Source organism: Cygnus olor, chromosome 5, assembly GCF_009769625.2.
Source record: "Cygnus olor isolate bCygOlo1 chromosome 5, bCygOlo1.pri.v2, whole genome shotgun sequence".
Lineage (NCBI taxonomy): Eukaryota > Metazoa > Chordata > Aves > Anseriformes > Anatidae > Cygnus > Cygnus olor.
In genome coordinates this window covers 5,609,517-5,626,142 of record NC_049173.1, presented here as the reverse complement: position 1 = coordinate 5,626,142, position 16,626 = coordinate 5,609,517, and the positions used below count along the sequence as shown (strand labels likewise).

Sequence of the window (16,626 nt, the reverse complement as noted above, 5' to 3'; positions counted from 1 at the left end):
CCTCCCTTTTTTGCTCTGTAAGTTTCTACCCAAGCACGAACAAGATGTTGTGTGATGGGACACTCCTCTCATGTCAGGACAATCTGTAGTGACTATTAAAGAATCACAGGCAGGTACGAAGAAACAAAGCTGATGTACGTTCCCTGCTCCAGAACTAGAGGAAAACAAATGTCACCGGTCTTTGGAATACTTTCTTGAGGTCAGGGGCTTTTTGGGATGCATGCACAAATAGTAAACCTGCTGTTTTAGGGATGGGGCTACAAGGAAAGCCAGCTTATTGTATATACTCTTCAAAGAGAGCATGAGAAAGACATGGTTTCCTGACACCTTCCTTACTCACCCTGCTTAAACAACTGCAACCAAATTCAATGTCAAAATTCTCAGCACCTTCCATGAGTCTCATGTTTTTCCTTCTATTTTTCCTTCAGATGTACTGAGGAAAGAATCCCTCTGTGTTACCTGCAGGTCTGTAGACGAGGAAATATTGCATTTGCACATGCAAAGGGATTTGTTTAATCTAGCAGCTGGGAGTCTGAAAGGTAAAGCCACAGGTGCCCTTATTTGTTTAGAATTAGTTGAGATCTGAGGAAGAAACACACCTTCGACACTGTAGTTTCAAAAGAAGTGAAAGGAAATGTGACACATCCTGTTCCTACAAACCCTTTTCCAGTAACTTAAAAGAAAATCTTTACACTTTTGAGGTTTTGCAAAGCTATTTACCTTCCTTCATAGTTTTCCTGTTTTCCTCTGAGTTAAAACAGATTTATGTGTGAAAGGACAACCTGCACTTGACAGAGTGGAGCCATCTGCCATTTCTTGATAACACCAGCTCTGCAAAGCTAATCTCAGAGTCTCTGCATTTGCTTCTATTTTCAAACTTGGTAAGAACACAAGGGCTTGAAGAGCAGAATAGATGGCACATTTAAATGCTTTGTCAAAGGCTGATTTGTTTCAGTGTTTTCTTATGATTAAAATCAGACATCTGTTGAACTATCAGGAATTGTGCACAAAGCAAATGAAAATGATGGAAAATCTAAGGTCAAGCAAGTTAATACGAGTGTCTATGAATGGCCACGGTACAGCCAAGCTCAGATCGGTCTGGTATGTGTTCCAAAGTCAGAATATTCATTCAAGGACTCTGCTCTCCCATTCTACAAATTCCTCTCAACCACAACAAACCTCTCATCGAAGATGATTGGAACAAGCTCTGACACATACACAGGCGAGTTTCCAACAAATGGGAACCATTCTTCTGAAATCAGTAGAGGCTACATTACTGTAGGTAGCAAGCGGTGGTATGGCCAAGCATTTCTTCCTGAGAAACTAAGTCTGTCTTTCAAGATGTTCTCTCGAACACAGCAAGTCATGGACAACTCATAATTCTTAAACCAGAGACAGAAGACCATCTGGGGGACCTTAGTCTGAGAATCCCCATAAGAAAAGACTTAAAGCATTTAAACAGCACACAGAGGGTTTATTAGATTCCATTGGAGATCTCTTAGATTGGTGGGGAGATGGGAGATTGGTGTGCATTCAATGCATAGGAGATATATCAAAGCTTCATAGAAGCCACAAGTTAACTAAGAAGTCCTGACAGTGGTGAAGTAGGGAGAAGTCATACTCCAAGCCCAGACCAATGAGTATGAGCTTTGGAGCGGGTCTCTTGGTACGTTCACGCACACGGGGAATGAGTCATCAGCCTCTTGGAAAGGCAGAGATTTTTAGCCACTGAGTGGACTCCTCTCCTAAGAGAGCCAAGTGTTTCATGGGAAACACTCCGGGGAATGATTAGGGAAACAATCCAGGCAGCCTCATAATCAGCAGCATTAGTGATTGTCTGCAAGCAAAGACTCTTCCATACTTGTCATCTGGTCATGTCAGAAAATAAAAATGAAGACTAGGAATTAATTAAGAAATGCAGACTGTTGGGTAATCTACTGTTCCTGCCACTTGAGAGACAAATGGGCAGGCCATGTCAGGTATGCCTTAAAATGTGGAAAGAACTTCAAAACCACCATAACTTTTCAAATATGATGGAGAGAGGCTTGGCAACACCCTCAGCCAGTTCCCTCAGGACCCTGGGATGAAGGTCATCAGGCCCCATAGACTTGTACCTGTTCAATTTCATCAGGTGTTCTTGAACCTGTTAGCTTACAGTGGGATGGACTTTGCTGCGCCAGCTCCCACCTAGAGGTTCAGGGACTCGAGAGATTTGGGAAGCCTGACTGGCAGTGAAGACTGAGACAAAGAACTTGTTGAGTTCCTCAGGCTTCTCCATGTCTGTCGCTACTTCTCCCTTCTCGTTTATCGGAGGGGGTGTACTCTCCTTAGCCTTTCTTTTCTAGCCAATGCACCTACAGAATCCCTTCTTGTTATTCTTGGCATCCCTTACCAAGCTCAGTTATATCTGTGCTTTGGCTTTCCTGATCCCCTCCCTGCACATCTGGACAGCATCCCCGTACTCTTCCCAGGCCACATGTCCTTGCTTCCACTGGCTGTGCATTTCCTTCTTGCACCTCAGTCTGACCAGCAGGTCCTTGCTCTGCCATGCCAGTTTCCTGCCTTCCCTGCTCACTTTCTTACACATGGGGATGGAGTTTTTGAGCTCTAAGAAAAGTGTCCTTAAAGACTGCCAGCTCTGTTCAGCTCCTTTGTCCCTAAGGATTGTGTTCCAGGGGATTTTGCCCACTAGTTCTTTAAACAGCTGGAAGTCCACACTTCTAAGGTTCAGGGTCCTGACTTTGCTCTTTGCCAGGCCCATATTCCTTGAAATTACAAACTTAACCACAGTGTGGTCACTGCAGCCCAGACTGCCTCTGATCTTAACCTCTTCAATGAGTTCATCTGCACTGGTGAGCACAAGGTCCAGTAATGCTTCTCCTCTGGTTGGTTTGTCTAATATTTGGACCAGGAAGTTATCCTCAGTGCACTCTAGGAGTCTCCTTCATTGCTTACAGCCTGCTGTGTAGCTTTTCCAGCAGTCATCTGGGTGGCAGAAGTCCCCCATCACAATGAGAGCTTGCAAGCCTGATGCTTCTTGTAGTTGAAGCAAGGCCTCATCAACAGGCTCCCCTTCAGGTGAACTGTAGTAGATCCCAACCACAAGGTGTCATTTACTCGTCTGATCCTTAACTTTTATCCACAAACTCTCAACCTGTCTGTAGGTATTTCTCAGAGGAATCTCTTCACAATCAGTCTATTCCCCAACACAGAAGGCAACATGCCTGTCCTTCCTTCCCTATCTCTTCTGAAAAGCTTGTAGCTCCCTATTCCAGTGTTCAAGTTGTGTGATTTGTCCCACATTTTTGTGATAGTAATAAGGTTTTCTAATTGCACTGTGGTTTCCAGCTCCTCCCACTTGTTTTCCTTGATGTGTGTTGGTATAGAGGCTCTTTAGCTGGTCACATCACTTTGTAGCTTTCTTGTATTATCATGAATGTAGGCCCCAGTCAGGCAGCAAACCTCTTTGGAGAGATTTCTGAGTGGCAAATGGGTGCCTCAGTGCCTCTCAGCAGGGAGTCTCCCGTTACTAACACCCTTTGTACCTTTTTTGTGGCACTGGTTCTGATGCAGATGGTCGACTAGGCCAACTTTTTATAGCTGCCCTTTCCTAACTCCTTACTGTTACTTACACACTCCTGTTTTTCAGCCCAAAAGCATCATATCTGTTGTGTAGGGGCACTTCAGGGGCAAGGGCCCAGAGAGTGGCGGTGAATGGAGCTAAATCCAGCTGGTGACTGGTCATGAGTACTGTTCCCCAGGGGTCGGTGTTGGGGCGCATCCTCTTTAATATCTTTATTATTGATTTGGATGAAGGAATTGAGTGCACTCTCAGTAAGTCTGCAGATGACACAAAGTTGGGGGGAAGTGTTGATCTGCTGGAGGGTGCAAAGGCCCTGCAGAGGGGCCTGGACATGTTGGATCAATATGCAGAGGCCATTGGGATGAGGTTCAAAATGGCTAAGTGCCGGGTCCTGCACTTTGGTCACAACAACTCCATGCAACACTACAGGCTTCGGGGAGAGTGACTTGAAAGCTGTGCAGAGGAAAAGGACCTGAGGGTGCTGGTTGATGCTCGCCTGAACATGAGCCAGCAGTGTGCCCAGGTGGCCAAGAAGGCAAACAGTGTCCTGGCTTGTATCAGGAATAGTGCAGCCAGCAGGACCAGGGAGGTGATCATCCCCCTGTACTCTGTCTGGTGAGGCCGCACCTCGAGTACTGTGTTCAGCTTTGGGCCCCTCAGTACAAGAAGGACATGGAGGCCCTGGAGCTTGTCCAGAGAAGGGCTACGATGCTGGTGAAGGGCCTGGAGCACAAGTCCTATGAGGAGCAGCTGAGGGAACTGGGGTTGTTTGGCCTGGTGAAGAGGAGGCTCAGGGCAGACCTCATTGCTCTCTGCAACTTCCTGAAAGGAAGGTGTGGGGAGCTGGGGGTCAGCCTCTTCTCACAGGTAACTAGCGATAGGACTAGAGGGAACGGCCTCAGGTTGTGCCAGGGGAGGTTCAGGTTGGAAGTGAGGAGACATTTCTTCTCAGCAAGAGCAGTCAGGCGTTGGGACGGGTTGCCCAGGGAGGTGGTGGCGTCAATGTCCCTGGGGGTGTTCAAGGAGAGGTTGGGCCTGGTGCTTAGGGACATCGTTTAGTGGGTGACATTGGTGGCAGGGGGATGATGGTTGGAGCAGATGATCCTGGAGGGCTTTTCCAAATTAATGATTCTATGAAGGGGCTTGTTTGGGTGTAGGCATCTGCCGGGGAAGTTGCAGCCCTTCCGTTTGGGTTTCAGCCTCAGCCCGGCGGGGCAGGCAGGCGCCATTTTTGTTTCAGTCAGAGGCTCCCGGAACAGAAGACGGTGACCGGCAACGCGCTTCCCACTCTCCCTACAGCAGCTGCTGTGAAAGCCGCCTGCTTGACACGCTCTGCTTTTGTATGGGGGGGGCAGCTGCTGCTGGCCTGGCCCCAGCCTTGTCAGCTGCTCCCGGGGGGCTGCCGGCAGCTCCCTCCACCCCCTGGGATTGCCTCGCTGCACGAGCCGCCCCGCGCCGCCGCCATCTCCCGCTGCGCTGCGCAACGCGCCTGCCCTGCAGTCGGTTGCCTCGGCGGGTCTTTTCCTCCGAGCTGCTCTGCAGTTCATCAGCCTGTATCCTTGCAAGGGGTTCTACTTCCCTAGGGGCGTGCCTCTGCGTTGGTCCTCACTGCTTTTCATCGTTTCGCTGTTGGCCCGTTCCCCTGTTCCCCCCAAACCTCGGCTGGTCCTTCCAGGCGGCAGTCCTGCCCTCAAGCACAGTGTCTGGTCCTCCCAGTTTGCTCTTTGCATGTCTGTACGACCTTGCCCTGGGCTGCAAGTGAGTGAGTGGGTCCCAGGAGAACTGCCCCTGAACACAGAGCAAGAACTGGCTTCTGGGATCAACGGGGCTTGCCCTGGGGTCCAGGTCTAGGGGTTAGTGGGAGGCAGAGGAAGGGAAGCGCTGTTTTTCCAAGCAAGCTTCTCTATGGGCCCTTTGCAGGCTGTCCTCACCTGTCCCCAGAGCCTCTGGTGAATGCTTCTTGAGCAGGAGGAGATGGCCACCCGCCAGCCCCTCACATCCTGACCCATTTTTCCTGAGAATTCAGCAAGGCAGAGTTTCACAGACAAGAGGAAATCCCTACACAGCACGCAGCCCAGAGAGTGGAAAGTTAGTGGCATTTTTTTGTTGTTGTTGTTGTATTTTGTTTTGCTTTGTATATTAGTGTTTTTTTTTTTTTTTTTTCCCAACTTCCCCATGAATGTATTTGACAAATCACTGTCCCCATCAGCTCAGGATCCCAGCGGAAACCCCAGCTGGGAGGGCTCTTCCTGCCTGGGGGAGGCTCCCCAGGAACGCCAGGGATTTACTAATCGCCACCTTTCGCTCCCCATCCCTTGCCGTATCCCGCCAAGGGCCATGTGCAGTGGCAAGCTGCAGACAGGTTTGCTGGTTGCCGGCTACTTCGTCTACTTGCTGGTGGGTGCAGCCGTGTTCCAGGCGCTGGAGAGGACCGCTGAAAAGCAGCAGAAAATGGCAGCCGCCCAGATGAAGGAGGCATTTCTGCAGAACTTCCCCCACCTCACAGTGGCAGAGATGGAGCAGTTTATGAAGGTGAGTGCCAGCCCTGCAGAAGCCCTTTCTCCCATCAGACGGTAAAACAAATGTGTGGGAAATAACAACTGATTTCCCTGACAGATGTTATTTCCTACTCAGCCTTGCTACACAGATAACTTTCTCCGTGTTTCCTACTGGTGCCTTCATTTGGATGATTTTTGCAAACCCCAAACCCATTCCCCAGTCTGAGGAGGCAGATCTTGCTGATGGTGAATATAGTTTGTGTGGCGTGACAAAACATTGTGTGTTAGCTGTTAACATCCCATTGCTCACAATGGCCCCATTCTTCGGGTTCTTGCCTCCTGCCGATGCAGCTTTCAGTGGGGCTATGCTCGTCTACAGCGGGTGGCGTGGCAGGAAAAATGAGGCTGTCTGAAATTAGTGGGAATGGTTGCCACACACAGCAGTGCCAAAGATAGCACAAAGGAACAATACATCGAGGTCTGAAATAATCTGCTGGGGGAAAAAAAAAAGAGAAGCCCAAATCACTGCAAGGAGTGTGGCATAGTCAGGGTTTATTTCTTGAAGATGCTGCAGAAGTTAGGCAGGCAGCCGAGCCAAAAGAAAGGAGTTTCTGGTCATGGCATGGGAAGCTGACAGTGACTGGGGTTCTCCATCCATCTTAGGTATTTTCTAGCTATAGCTGCTGCATTGCAGAGAGGATGGGAAATGCAAATAGCCTTGTAAGCATATCTGCATGGGAAAGTAATTAATATTACACGCAAATAGAGCACTTAACGGCCCTGTTTTCAGGATAAGGAGATGAGGGGGAGAACCAGTATTTCTCATAACGCAACCAGTGGACCAGCCCACAGTTCACATATGCATGAACCCTCTTCAATGTGAATTTTTTTATTTTCATTTTTTGAGGGCGAAAATGGGTGAAAGAGAAGAGAAAAAAGGAACTTTTTCAAGACAATGAAATCCTTGTGCAAGGGCTATGAAAAGATTTATGCTAGTCTTTTTTAGGCTAGTTTATTCCAGTTAGTGCCTTGCCTCTGCTAGGGCTCAGCCTTGGATTTTATCTCAGCTCTTTCTGTAGAAACCAGCTTGCATTCCAGGTGTCCAGTTAAATGTCCTCTGTTTGCTAAAACCAGGGTTGGCTGAATACTGGTGTTGTTTTGGTTTTTGTTTTTCTTTTTTTTTTTTTTTTTTTTTTTTTAATATGCTTAAAAAAAAGTCAGCATCACTTAGAATTAAAGCCATAGAAAAAGGAAGAAGTCTGATAGTGCACAGAATTATAGATGATGGGGCTGAAAGAACTTGGGAGAAACACCTAGTCAACACCCTGCCCTGAGGCAGTCTCAACTCAGCCCAAACCACTTCTAACAGACGTTCATCTAACCTCATCTCAAAGGCTGCATTGTAAATATTGTGCATGCAGTTCATGCATGCAGTTAGTAGAAAGGCGTACATATCAGGCTGGATTCTGATTGTGATTGCACCACAATTAATGCTTTGCAAACCAATGACTTTCTCTGGATTTAAATTTGTACTCTAATGAGGCTACGGCCTTAAAATTACATTTCGTGTATGTGTCATGTGCTGTGCTGTAACTCACTGATGCCTTACAGGGGGCATCAGAGTCAGTGCTCAGTGTGCCTGCATACAGATGGGTGATTAGATCCTGGTTCCACCACTGCCATCTCAAGGGAAAGCTCAAAACCAGCAATCAGGCACCCCATCACTTAAAACAGTGGGCTACCTTGTTCTGCCATGTCCTAGCCTTCTGTAGGATCTTTTTTCTCCAAGTTACTTAACCTGAAAGAATCGAGGACTTTAGAGGTGAACCTCACACCCAAGCAGACAAGTTGTCCTAACACCCATGAGAGCACTTAGCATAACAATAGGGTGAAATACTAACCTTCAAAAACACTGGCTGACTGCCAGCTAACCTTGGTGGTAAAGGTGTGAACGTTGTTAAAGCATTGCCGAGGGCAGGTGAGTACTGTTCACAGGAAAGGATCAGGAGCTGGCTAAATCCATACTATTCTTTCAGCAAAAACTTGAGGAAAGCGGTCAAGTTGATTAAAAAATAAAAATTTTTAAAAAATGCCTTCCCTTCCAGAACCTGACTGAAGCCATTCAGAATGGAGTATACCCTGTTGGAAATGAATCACAGACTGAAAACAGCAACTGGGATTTCAGTAACTCCTTCTTCTTTGCAGGCACAGTGGTCTCCACAATAGGTAGGATTTATGCTTTCCATGTTTATGAATGTGTGTGTTCGTGTGTGTGACACTTATGTCTGGTTATTAGGAAGTAAACAAATAATACTTTCAAGGATAGAAAATCCAGCCCTTTATTGGCATGGATGGGAAGCAGCAACCAATATGATCCTGAGACCTCACCAGTGCACAACTTTTTGTGCATTATTTTGGGTTTTGAAATACCAATGGCCTTTCACGCTCTTGTTTCTCACTTGTTTCTTCTTTTTGAGCTGTCTTGTAAAATCTTGGCTCTGATGTCAGTTGTGGGTAGAAGATAAATTTGACTTTCCTGATCTTTATCCTAGGGTCAAACAGGCTTTAAACCTGAGAGTGCTGTAAGAATGGTAGGAAATAAGCGAACTCTGCTGGGAATTGGACACCATCTCAATAACCTCTGATGAGCTCTTAGTGCATGTATTGGATTAACAATACACCATGGGGAAGAAATGGGAAGGGGAGAAGGCAAATGCTGAGACTTTCAGACTGCTCCTTCAAGCTGTTCTGACCATTTCATGGGCTGCTTGCCCCTGCCTGCCTCTCCCTTTTCCTCAAATACACATCCCAAAGAGTGAAGGCCTGCCAAATTTGAGCATGAAATCCAGTTTTCTATTGCTTCACACTGTCACGCAGTGAGAGTTAAATATATGTTTTCAGAAGCTGAGGCCTCATTCCCACTACACGCTAGGCACAGCTGTGCTAGTGATTAGTGAGTGTGACATGTCACAGGGGCACCAGTGGTGTCCCAGCATCATGGCAAGTGTGTAGGTGCTGTATGTGCTGTGGAGACCTCCTGCTGCAGAAGAAAGAAAACGTAGAGCCCTGAGTAAAATTCTTTCCAGCAGTCTCCACTGGTCTGCTGGAACCCTTTCAGTGCAACACAGGAAAAGTCTCTAGGAGGATTTGGAGTGGAGAATGAAGGATCACTTTCCTCTTTTGATCACATCGTCCAAATACCACCAATGAACTTGAATTAAAAATCACATCTTCGTATTGATTTCTTGCTCCACAGCAGTGCAGGACTCAGAGCCCATCACTGTCAAAGAGGTCCTTTTATTACAGAAAAGTGCGGTGCACTTTGAATGGCCTCTGACCCTTCACATCCATGACAAACATCTCAGGGAAACTAGTTTGTCAGCACACTGCTACTAGCCAGTCCATTCCTTGCCGCCACCAGTGTTGTAGTTTTTTCATTACGGCATTTCTCCACCCAACAGATTGGTTGCATCAAATTTGTTTCCCTGGTGAGGAGGAAAGGTTGCCCCAGGAAAACTACAACTTGCCTGTTTCTCTGCACCCTTGCTGCAGAATTCTGTTAGTGAACAACTTCCACCCACCTTCATCAGGTTTTGCTGTAATGAAAATGCAATAGTTGTGTGACAGGGAGCATAAGACAGCTCAAGCACCTAGGGGCCCAACAGTCAATAAATCACTCAGTTATTTTGTTTGTCTTTTCCCCAGAAGAAAACATTGCATCTTCCAAGTAATGGATGCCTTGAGATAAACTGTGCTAGAGAAAGTGCTTTTTCTCAGGGTCAGTGATAAAATAAGGACATACACAAAGTACAGGCCTCTTGCACTTAAAGATATACCTCACGGGGTCTAAGAGCAAAGTCTCCAGTCCATTAAAGGACATGTTTGGAGATCTGCAGCCATTATTCCACTACTTATATAAATCCTCTTTTAATAGGATTTTAAGACAAATATATCTGTGGTATGAATAAATCAGCCACCAGTAAGGTCTGGGCGAATTAGAACAAGCTATTCTAATGCACCCTACGCTATCTCCAGGGCTGGAGCCAGTATCTGGACATACCAACCTACTGGCATTTAGCCACGGAGGTCGCTAACACACAGGCATATCAACAAGAAGGCAGATTGTGTGATTGTGGCATGGCAAGCAGCCTGGGACTCCAGCCTTGATATCTTCCAGGTCCCCAGCTTTCTGGTTTCTGTCTTTCCATGTATTTGTCACAGGACAGAATGTGTTTTCCATAACTGCTTTCAGATTATGCTTTCTTTCCCATTAAGTCTAGGCTGGGAGCACACAGCACTCTCTGCATCCCCCAGAATATGCAGGGTGAATCACTTCATCTGCTTTCTGGTTTGACCAGAGAAAAGTGAGCACACATGGGCTGAAAAGTGCTAGCCACATCTTCTGGGGTCAAAGGAAAGCCAGGCTGGGGTAGGTGTGAATGTGACCATGGATTACTCCAGCTCTTTGAAATATCCCCCCAACCCATCTTTTTTCATAGGCTATGGCACACTGCGTCCTAAAACTGCTGCGGGCCAGATCTTCTGTGTCTTTTTTGCTCTCTTTGGAATCCCTCTGAATATTGTTTTTCTGCACCGTGTTGGTAAGATGCTCTCGCTGCTGTGTAAAAAGCTGGGGAAATTCCTGTACGAGAAAGGAATGAGAAAGGTAATTGGTTTTACTTTCTCAGGCACAGTTATATGCTAGTTTCTAGACTTTTTTTTCAAGATATACCTTGGCATTATCCTTTATTACTTTTGTTTTCATGCTGTGTTAAGCATTGTGTTAGGAAAGGGGAAGAGATGTTCTTCCCCTGCAGAGCTAAACCAACAAGGCAATCATAGAGTAGGTATTCAGATGGGATGTGTTTTGCCTATCCATATAAGCAAATTTACCTGTATGCCAAACCATGTATATTTGGCATATGCCTTTTACTCCAAATCATTGGTGGTTCAGGCTGGATGTCAGTAAAAGGTTCTCCACCGAGAGAGTAGTCAGGCACTGGGACAGGCTCCCCACGGAAGTGGTCACAGCACCGAGTTCAAGAAGCGTTTGGACACTCTCAGACACATGGTCTTATTTTTGGAGTAGTCCTTAGGGAGCCAGGAGTTGGACTCGATGATCCTTGTGGGTCCCTTCCAGCTCAGGATATTCTGTGATTCTTTGATTCTATGATTCTGTATAAATGACATAACATCTAGTCCACTTCAGCAATCAATGGAGAGAGTGGGTGCCTCATCTCACTTCTCTAGACACTTACCCCAGGAACTAGCTCTAGGGAAGTACCTGCCTTTCTTTATTGCCAGTACCGCTGTAGATGATTAAGCATCCTATCTTTAGGGAAAGAGAGACAAGCTGTAAAGCTGCAAAAAGGAGGTGAGCTGAAGGGGTTTCAGTACATATTGACTCAATGCCTAGCACGTCACCCCTCCGTATTCATTATGCAGTCCTTTAATCCCTCTCCTCCCTTCACTTTGACAGAAAGGAAACTTCAGGCTCATTTGAACCCAGCTGCTGAAAGATGAGGAGGCACTTGTAAGGGGATAAAGACAGGATGTCTCTTGTCTGGTTATGCTCCAGGTTATTTGGAGCTCCTTCCATTCTCTCATCACTTCTGAGGAAGTGAGAATAGCTTTTTTGTGTCTCCTACTGTAATTCTCTTTCAGGACAAGGTATAAATGCTATAGACAACCCCAATCAAATTGTTAAATATCTCCTTATGTCTTAAGACTTAAATAGAATGTAAGGCTTAATCAGATTGACTCTAGAACAAGCACAATGCTTGAAGGCATGAAAAATTTTCCAGCAGTTGCCATTCATTTCCAGACAACCTGGACTTGTAAAATTCTGTACATAAACTATATGTGCATCTGTTTGAGAAATCTTACTGTACAATTAGTCTTTTTCTTCAGCCAAGCTTCTTCATAGCTGCTTGGTGGTAGGATGGTTCAAAAGTCGCAGTCCAACCACTTCTTCATCAGGAGCTCATTTGTTAAGGATCTTCATGTGGTCATTTACCACTGGGTAGGAGTTAAGTTGTGACACTATTGTAACGAGAAATAGTCAACAAATCAAAAGTCAACAATCAAACTCTTGGAGACAGCATTGTTGGAAATGATGTTAACTATTTTTTTAAGTATCTATTTCCCTATGCAATTTCAAATGTTCTTTGAGTGCCATACCTGAATACTTGAAAACTAAGTATAAGTGAAGCAGTTTGGTGAAAAATGGAAACAGCTTAATTCTGGTAAAAGTCATTGTGAAAGTGCTTTCCCATACTCACGGTCATTGAATGTTGATAGAATCAGAAAAAAAGACCACATCTCCCAGGGTTACTGTGAATGTGCAAAACCCATATGTGTGGCTTCCCCCTGCCTCAGGTCAAGGCGAGGGTTTTTTGAGAGCGAAAACACTCGGTACAAAACCTTCATCACCCCAGTGATTACAGTATGTGTTCCTAGATAGCTACCCATTATGAATACCCATAATTATATATGACCTGCTAGCATGTTGAATCATGATGATAATTGAATTGGTTTCTTTTTCAGAAGAAGATCAAATTTCTGACCCTTTTGTTCTTTTTGGCCACCGGGATCCTAGTGTTTCTGTGCTTGCCGTCACTCTTCTTCCAGATAACAGAGGGTTGGTCCTACAGCGAAGGAATTTACTTTGCATTTATCACCCTCAGCACCATTGGCTTTGGAGATTATGTAGTAGGTAAGGTTGATTTCAGAGAGGAGACGCAGCAAAGTGCCAGGGTTGCAACTGTAATTACTGTGAGTTGACTGCATGGGCCACCAATGCAGAGAATGTCTACACCAATGTAGAGAAAACTCTTCCATCTGGGTCTTTGACCAGTGTTTGTCTTATACAGTTCTGGAGGAAATACTTTTCTCTCCGGGATTACATAAGCTGATGAAAGCATGGAATTGTCTAAATATAATGAAATGGGGTCTTTGGGGTGCAAAGAAGACAAATATTTGGGGGAGGGAAGGGGAAAATTCAAGGAGCCTAGGAATTTGTATATACCAAAAGAGAATAGTTTGTGTCAGACACAGTAAGACACATATTCCTGCTTTAGCTTAGACTTGTGTTTCTAAGTGTACAGTAAAGAAATTAGTAGTCATGTTTCAGAAGACATGATTTTACACAAATCTAAGAGGTGGCAATCATAGTCATGGGAAAATGGGGAAATGTACTCACTCTATGAGAAATGTGGCTTAAATACATATATCACTTCAAAAGTGGCCTTCTTTAGTTTCATTATGCATGACTGGATGCTCTCTGTCTTCACAAATTGAAGCTTAGTAGTTCCCCTGATGTTCAACCATTTAAGCTACACTCTAGCAAGCTGGAGTGCTTCTCAAAACACTTGTGTGTTCAGAAGTGTTCAAACTTCTGAAGCACTTCAAAACACTGCTGACCAAAATACACTCTCTATGGAATCAGCTTCTGGAGCTGCTTCCAACTCCACAGTGAAAACCAGGAGTCAAATCAATGTCCATGGAAGAAGCAATTGAACACATGGACTCCAAGGATACTCAAAGATTTCTCTACAACAACTTGTCCTGCTGGCATCTCGCCAATACAAGATTTTCGTCAGCAGTAGTATGAGAAGGAAGCTCTGAGCTAATACTTGAGCACGTTTTACAGTAACAAAAGCAAATTACAACTTTAAAACAACTACTTCCATAGTACTTCCTCCTCTGCAGCCGTGTTATTTTACAAACACAGCTAAAAGTTCAGAATTAGACAGGCCTCCTGGCTCTGGGATTTCATCTTCATCAGGGTGACTTAACTGGAGCTGCAGTGTTTTTTCCTGCAGTGTTTATCTCTTTTGGTGTTAAACAACGGTAATAAAATGAGAAGTTTAATGCCTCACACCTTCTCAACAAAACAAGCAGAGTGAATGTTCTGACTATTATGTATTTAGAATTGATTACAAATGACAAGTGATTTTGTGCTAGCCAAGTGGAACAGAACAGGTCTGAGTTTATTTGCATTTTAGTAATTCAAAACTGTATTGCAGCTCTTGTACTTCAAGCATGAGATAAAGCCTGTTTTGTGTGGGGAAGGAAGACAATATCCTAAGAAGATGACAGAGTCTAAGTTCAGTCCTTTAGAGTACACGTACACATAGGTAATAGCTCTAGTGTGAAACTCCCTCTGGGCTGTAAACCCACTTTATACCCTATTGAAGTCCAGTTTTGGCTGGACTTTGACTGGACTTTGTTAACATTACAAAGATATTACTAGTTGCTTTGGAAACAGTGTTGAAGTCCTAAACTCATGTCATGAGTTTCAGATAAGAGCACAAAAGGAGTTGCTTTGCAGAAACTCTGGCAACTTCTATGCCAACTCAGCCCCAGCAGAAAAAATAAAACCAGCTGTTCGATATCTGTCCATGAGGACAAGCCAACCCACTGCTGCCCCACTTCCAAAGCTCTTGCATGAGGAAAAACCAAAAATCCTGCAAATTGATTTATGTAATGCAAAGCACTGCAGAATCTGAAGTGAATTTCCAGCATCCTGACTCCTGGGCAGCTTCATAATGGGAAACACTCCACCAGATCTGTGGTGACCTCCCTGTCCATGCATGTTGCTGTGTTATCTGCTGCATGGATTCACTACTAACAGTGACTTGCAACGCTCACTAAGCAATATTACCAAGTTTTCATGTAGATGCCAGGGCCATACCATGCTAACAAAGTTGTGTGGGACTAGATGGAGTAGGAGCAAATACTCTCTGAATGTAGTTGGTGGGTTGCTGATATTTAAGGAAACAAATCAAATGACCCATGCAGTAAAGCAGGTGTGCAATACTGAGTGCAGCTAAGAGGTTTGGGCTGCATGAAATAAGCTTCAGTTGACTAGTTTCCAACACCAAAACTTGTGGTCTTGGCATGTGATGGCAAGTTCTCATCAGTCACCTACTTTTTTAATGGAGGAAGCTCTTGAAGCCATTCAAAAGTAAACTAGGAGTTGCAATTTCAATTAAGGATACCTATAATTTAAAACAGTTATTTATTATCATATAATGTCATAATCATATTTTATAGAAATAAACAGAATCACAATAACCTGCTCTGTTGTTAATCCACCCTGGCCCCAGTATATCTTTTTGACAGACCAGCATATGTGTGCTGACAAAAATCTGTTGCACAAGACACTGGCTCAGCCTGATCTTAAAGCATGTTTTCCTCTGACCTGCAGTATTTCTGGGGAGGTGAGAGACTTCACCACAATGAAAAAGCCACCTTAAAGTACTCAATGTAAAAGACACTGATGGATTCATTAGGCTTGCCCATTTTACACAGGCAAAGCAATTTTAACTTACTAATTTTCTTCTTTCTCTCCCCCTACCTTCAGGTAAACAACCTGGCAGGATTTATTTTTCCTACTACCGAACACTTGTGGCCATTTGGATTCTTTTTGGCCTTGCCTGGATTGCTCTCCTATTTAATTTATTGACAACAGTTCTAGAAGATACTGAAAAAATAATTGTCAAGGATCTCCATCAAATTGTAAAGGTGAGTAAGGACAATGAAGCAAGCCAACCAAGAAGATGCTGGCCTGCTCATTTTTTACCAGAAGAAGAAGTAATACCACCATGTGCTGGAGGGGATGCACAGACAATGGAGTCATTAGCATCAGGTTCTGAACAAACAAAAAAATAAGAACAATGTTTTTTACATATAGCCAAAAATATTGCCATAATATATGGAGATTGAAGTCTTCAGTGGAAAATCACTAGTGCATTATTCTAAAGAAATTCCCATGGAAATAAAATTTCTCTTACCTCTTGCTGAAATGTGACCTTACCAAACCCAAGACTTACAGTTACACAGACACACAGTATTAATGGTAAGAAATTTGCTCTTCAGTTTGCAGCCATACTGTGCTAAAACGTGACAAGTGCTCTCATTTTGCAAGGCTTTTTTAAGGTACCTTCATAAAAATGCAGAGGAGGGTCATGGCAGAGCTAGCTGTTTGTGTTTGGATTTTTCTGCTTGCAAAAAATCACGTCTCTTCCAGGAACTGACATGTACAAACTTTTCTGAGTCATTGCATAGCACTAGGTTGGAGGAAGAAATACAAGCATATAACTGAATAGGTGCCTGATTCGAACCATGATGTTGGATAAACTGGCATGATCTGAAAGACATGTTTGAAGGACAAGACCTGGGCTCAGTTCAGAGACACTAGAGGCATCTAATGAACAGGGTTAGAAAAAGGTTAGCTGTATTAGAAATTATTCATTCTACCTCTTCCTGTTTTATATGAAGATGAATAAAGATGATTCCAACTTCTGTCCCTGTGGCTTTGAAAAACTTTTCTGATAGCGTTTATAAAGAAATATATATTTACATTTTAAAATTATTTAATTTTATAAGGATTTTACAAGATCAGAGAGTTGTTTGAATGGAGGAGTCCTCACTGCAGCAGAGCTTTTCTGCTGCTATGTTTGTATGGCATAGCTCCTATAACGTCATTTAAAAACAATCCTATTGTACTGTGCTAAAGTAGCTTTCCAAGTGCAACTACTG

General features: G+C 44.3%; 1 protein-coding gene across 2 annotated transcripts; it reads left to right on the top strand.

Annotated features, from left to right (window-relative positions):
• Positions 1–4,654: 4,654 nt before the first annotated feature.
• Positions 4,655–16,393, top strand: LOC121071369 (potassium channel subfamily K member 16-like). 2 transcript variants are annotated; one of them, XM_040559608.1, is made up of 6 exons: positions 4,655–5,671; positions 5,793–6,115; positions 8,187–8,307; positions 10,581–10,747; positions 12,628–12,796; positions 15,449–16,393. In XM_040559608.1, exons 2-6 carry the CDS (start codon positions 5,921–5,923, stop codon positions 15,754–15,756), a joined length of 960 nt encoding a protein of 319 aa, XP_040415542.1. In that variant the 5' UTR covers positions 4,655–5,671; positions 5,793–5,920; the 3' UTR covers positions 15,757–16,393. The 2 variants fall into 2 exon arrangements, with proteins under 2 accessions (XP_040415542.1, XP_040415540.1); XM_040559606.1 differs by lacking the exon at positions 4,655–5,671 and having other exon boundaries at positions 5,714–6,115.
• The last annotated feature ends 233 nt before the right edge of the window (positions 16,394–16,626 follow it).

Bases quoted from the DNA above. Each gene is read 5' to 3' on its own strand.
- LOC121071369 (XM_040559606.1), top strand. From the start codon at position 5,759: ATGAATGTATTTGACAAATCACTGTCCCCATCAGCTCAGGATCCCAGC. The intron at 8,308-10,580 runs GTAGGATTTATG...CTTTTTTCATAG, and splicing joins CACAGTGGTCTCCACAATAG to GCTATGGCACACTGCGTCCT. The intron at 12,797-15,448 runs GTAAGGTTGATT...CCCTACCTTCAG, and splicing joins CTTTGGAGATTATGTAGTAG to GTAAACAACCTGGCAGGATT.